The sequence below is a fragment of the Cibotium barometz genome, chromosome 21 (assembly GCF_041138505.1).
Source record: "Cibotium barometz isolate CiBa-2024 chromosome 21, ASM4113850v1, whole genome shotgun sequence".
Lineage (NCBI taxonomy): Eukaryota > Viridiplantae > Streptophyta > Polypodiopsida > Cyatheales > Cibotiaceae > Cibotium > Cibotium barometz.
In genome coordinates, this window is record NC_141066.1 from 30,153,570 (window position 1) to 30,157,422 (window position 3,853).

At 39.9% G+C, this 3,853-nt stretch overlaps 1 protein-coding gene across 1 annotated transcript; it reads right to left on the reverse strand.

Annotated features, from left to right (window-relative positions):
• Positions 1 to 434: 434 nt before the first annotated feature.
• LOC147627055 (uncharacterized) lies at positions 435 to 3,055 on the reverse strand. Its single transcript, XM_086815236.1, has 5 exons — positions 2,832 to 3,055; positions 1,207 to 1,928; positions 957 to 1,134; positions 777 to 845; positions 435 to 607 (listed from the first exon to the last, which is right to left on the reverse strand). Exons 1-5 carry the CDS (start codon positions 3,040 to 3,042, stop codon positions 435 to 437), a joined length of 1,353 nt encoding a protein of 450 aa, XP_086671362.1. The 5' UTR covers positions 3,043 to 3,055.
• Between the last annotated feature and the right edge of the window lie 798 nt (positions 3,056 to 3,853).

The window sequence follows — 3,853 nt, forward strand, 5'->3', positions numbered from 1 at the left end:
TGTATGATTTTTTTTTCAATTTTCCATCAGGGATTTTACACATTTTCCTCAAGATAGGAGAGAGGATCATCCTATAAGAACCCATGTAAGCCTATATACTTATATTTGTTGACTTCTATATTCACCTACAATTGGTTATTTATCTAGTAACATATATGTTTGAATTTCAAATTTAAAACCGTCTCTAATATGATTAGATTAAACAGCTATTTGTTAAATTCCCTCATATATATATATATATATACATATGAAGCATGAGTTTCAAAACTTAGAAAATTAAGTCTTATGTGAAAAATTGGTCATAGACAAGGTCTATCTAATACATCTAGATGTACATGTGTATCTGCAAGGATTAAGAGCTACATACATATATTTTTAATATAAGACTTGTCCATAACTTAACCAGGTTATAAATTTTCTTGGGCATTGTTATGTTACAGAGCTGCGGTTGATTGCTGTTCATTTGATTTTTGGTCTTCATCGTCAGGTTCGTTGTTAAACAATTTGTTTAAAGTGTTCTTTTTGTCCCTTTTGCATATATCAGCCCAAGTGTTGTTCAATTCCTCAAAAGAATCTTTTAGCCCCTTGAGTTTCTTGGTATAATAGTCTGCAAGGCCAAAAAAAAATAAAAAAAAAATAAAAATGAATGTTAGCAAGACTAGACAACATGTTCTTAAGGAAAAACACTCGTCCTAGAGTGAGGAAGTGTGTACACTCAACTCTTCCGCCCTAGGGTAATACCATCATCTTTCAGAAAGGTCGTCAGCTTCTTCTACCTTCGCTTTTAAGAATCTCGTTCACAAGATTTGAAACTTCTTTTGCAGCACCAGCAGCAAGAAAAAAGCCTAGAGCAGTAGTATAAAAGAAAATCAAAAATTGCAGGTGACACAAAAGAAAGATTTATAGATCAGCTGGAGGCAATACGTGAGGAGAGCAACTCAAGCATGCATCTGCACCAATATAGTTGTTGTGGATAATGAACGGTCTGTGTTGATCCTTGCTCACCAGCTCAGCACCACGTCCTGCCCTCTCCAGTCGACGAGTCCCTACCGCCACAGGATAAAGAGAATCTAGGCAGGCCTTCTGCAAGCATGGGACACACTCCTCCCAGATGCATCGTTTCTCTATCATGTCCTGCTGCATGAATCAAACGACCCATCTAACAAGCACGTCGGCATGAAAGTTCTTATTATTCTACTGCCTCACCTTGTCGATCTCGTCCATGTCATCCTTAATTTCACTGGGCGTCATGATCTCTTTTATCATCATGCCCACACTCAGAATGTTACTGTTCTGAGGTGCTACGTAGAATGTTTCCTTCTCCTTGACAACACAGAGGATCTCGGTCCACTTCCGGGGCTGATGATGATGAGCAGCAATTCCAATGGGAGCAGGAAAGCGGTTGATGTACCTTAAGTGAGCAAGGCGTACTAGCGAGACATCTTTGTCATCTGTGGGGGCGTCTGCGCTATCACAGTCGACGATAACGTCAGCTTGGTATTTGCTTAATAACCAGTCCGCCTTAAGAGGACCTGTGGGCACTTTGGGCACCTGCAGAACAGATGCCCTGGCATGGTCAATCACTCTGTTTGTTATATGGCATAGGTATTGGTCGGCGTCGATCACAGGGACATTTAGGGTATACGCCACTGTCTTTTCTTGGTCTGAGAATTTACACATCTTCATTATTTCCTCTTTCTTTATCTCTACGTCTGCTACCTCCGACCAATCATCCACAATCGTTACTCTCTTTACCTCGTTCTTCTTCTTTTTGAACTCCTTTTGTAGTTCAATGATCTGATCCCTGTACTTATCCTCTACCACAAATGTGGCCTTGCACATCCTCACTCCTGGTGTGGAACCGTCTTTCGCCAGCTCCATGAACTCATCGTAAGCATCCAACCGCCACTTCTCTTCTTTGTCATCGCCTATTTATCAGTACACCATGAAAACACAAGGTTGGTTAACTTAGCTTGTTCCCAATCAAACTCTTAGGATTTTCTCAACTACTTGATAACTAGCGCAGCTTCATCCTCAATATGTCACGGTCTCGGATGACCCTGGGGGACCATGACTACACCGCATGGCAATCATTGATTCTGTGTTCTGACCGAATGTCATGTAAGATCAACTCCATCCATCATGCCATCATTAAATTGGGTCCTTAAGTGCGTGAGTACTAAACATAACCATATATCCACCAATGGAGAAGTGAAATGATTGTAAATTACTATGGGCAACTTGTAGTAGAAGATGAATTATGAATACCGTACCCATTTCAAAAGCTCCACACAGCTTAGGCTCTCACATTAAAAACGAAATTAAATGGCTCAAATGTAAATTAAAGATGCATGATGGCAAGGTTAAAAAGACATCAACTAGATTGTAGGCAATGACACAAGACAACAGAATGAATGCTCATAACAGGCAACAGCCCAAGCCTCTATAATAGAATTTGAAGGGCGCCCCTATATATTTTTTCTTTCCCTTTTGAAAGGCTTTGTTTTAACTTGCTTTTTTCTTTATGAAAAGATTGGAAGAGAATAATATAACTAAAATATCCAAAAACTTGAGTCTAATCCTGTTTTCACCCTTCTTGTTGGGAAGGTTTTGACCCCTTTGGAAGGGTATCTGTAACCTTCAAATTCTAGCCTTGTTCAGAATCCAAACATGAAAAATTAGTGATGTCAAAATACTCCAAACATGAAAAATTAGTGATGTCGAAATACTCCAAAGTATGGCTCTGCACAACTCTTTTTTTAAAATAAAAAAATTCATAGCTGCTCGGATCAAGGTGACGATTGATGGAAAAATTTTGTTGGAAGCCTCACCCCCGCGAGAGAGGACCGCTGTTGGGCAGTAGTGCCAGAAAGGAACTGCCAACTGCGAGAAGATTCGCTGCTTGTTCTCGGAGGCGTAATAATCCTTGGCGATCATGGTGACTGAAAACCCGTCTTGAAGCAACCGCAGGGCAGTGGTGAGACCATTCACCCCGCCCCCAATAACGAGTATGTGCGCCTTAGTAGCCTCTGCATCACCCATTTCTCTGTGTGTACAGAGCAGCAGATGCCTTATAATATGGTTTTGTGATCTATTGCATCTCAGCGCTGTTGGCTCAGATATATATATATATATATATATATATATATATAGGGCAAGCACGTACAACATCATGAAGAAGGCCGGCACATACAACATCATAGAAGCAGTTCCGTGCCAACACTAGTAAAAACAATAGACATCGAGGAAGAGTGTGAAAAACCAGAGTATAGATGTATAGTGCATTTTCCACGTGAAATCCAAAAAATATCTCATCGTAGATTCAAAGGTTTTAGAATTGGAACTTTTGGAAGAGGGTGAAATGTTTTTTCTTGCGCACACTACATAGAGGTCCCATTTTGCGTCGAATTTCAGCCATGCACGAGCCTACAATTTGAAAGACAACCCCAAAATTTTAATAATACTCCATTTATTGTGAAGTATACTACTGTTTTTTTGAACTCTATGTTTTTTTTAAGTGTAATTCTTTTAAAAAAAGTGAAGGACGTATCCGTAGGGCCCCCATCAACCTTCAAGTTCTAGGTGTATCGTGTGCCACTGTACGGATGCGTATGGACATAGTATATTGACTCTTGAGCACCACATTAACAATTACATAACATGTGGTTAGTTGAGGAGTAAATGTCTTGCACACCATATTAAAAAGTGGTTTGTCACTTGGTTGAGATGTTAAAGCCTTCAAAAACGGAGAAAAGGGAGGTGAGTGGGGCTAGGGCTGGCGAGTGGGGGAAGGGATTTATAGTATACTCAATACGGTTTTTTTCTTTTTCTTTTTGCTTTTAGAGATGGGCTA

What these genes read in the sequence shown, in the direction of transcription:
- LOC147627055 (XM_086815236.1), bottom strand. Translation starts at nt 3,042, where the DNA reads ATGGGTGATGCAGAGGCTACTAAGGCGCACATACTCGTTATTGGGGGC. An exon ending in TATCCACAACAACTATATTG is followed by an intron (nt 846 to 956) that starts GTGCAGATGCAT and finishes CTACTGCTCTAG; the next exon opens with GCTTTTTTCTTGCTGCTGGT. An exon ending in CGAGATTCTTAAAAGCGAAG is followed by an intron (nt 608 to 776) that starts GTAGAAGAAGCT and finishes TTGGCCTTGCAG; the next exon opens with ACTATTATACCAAGAAACTC.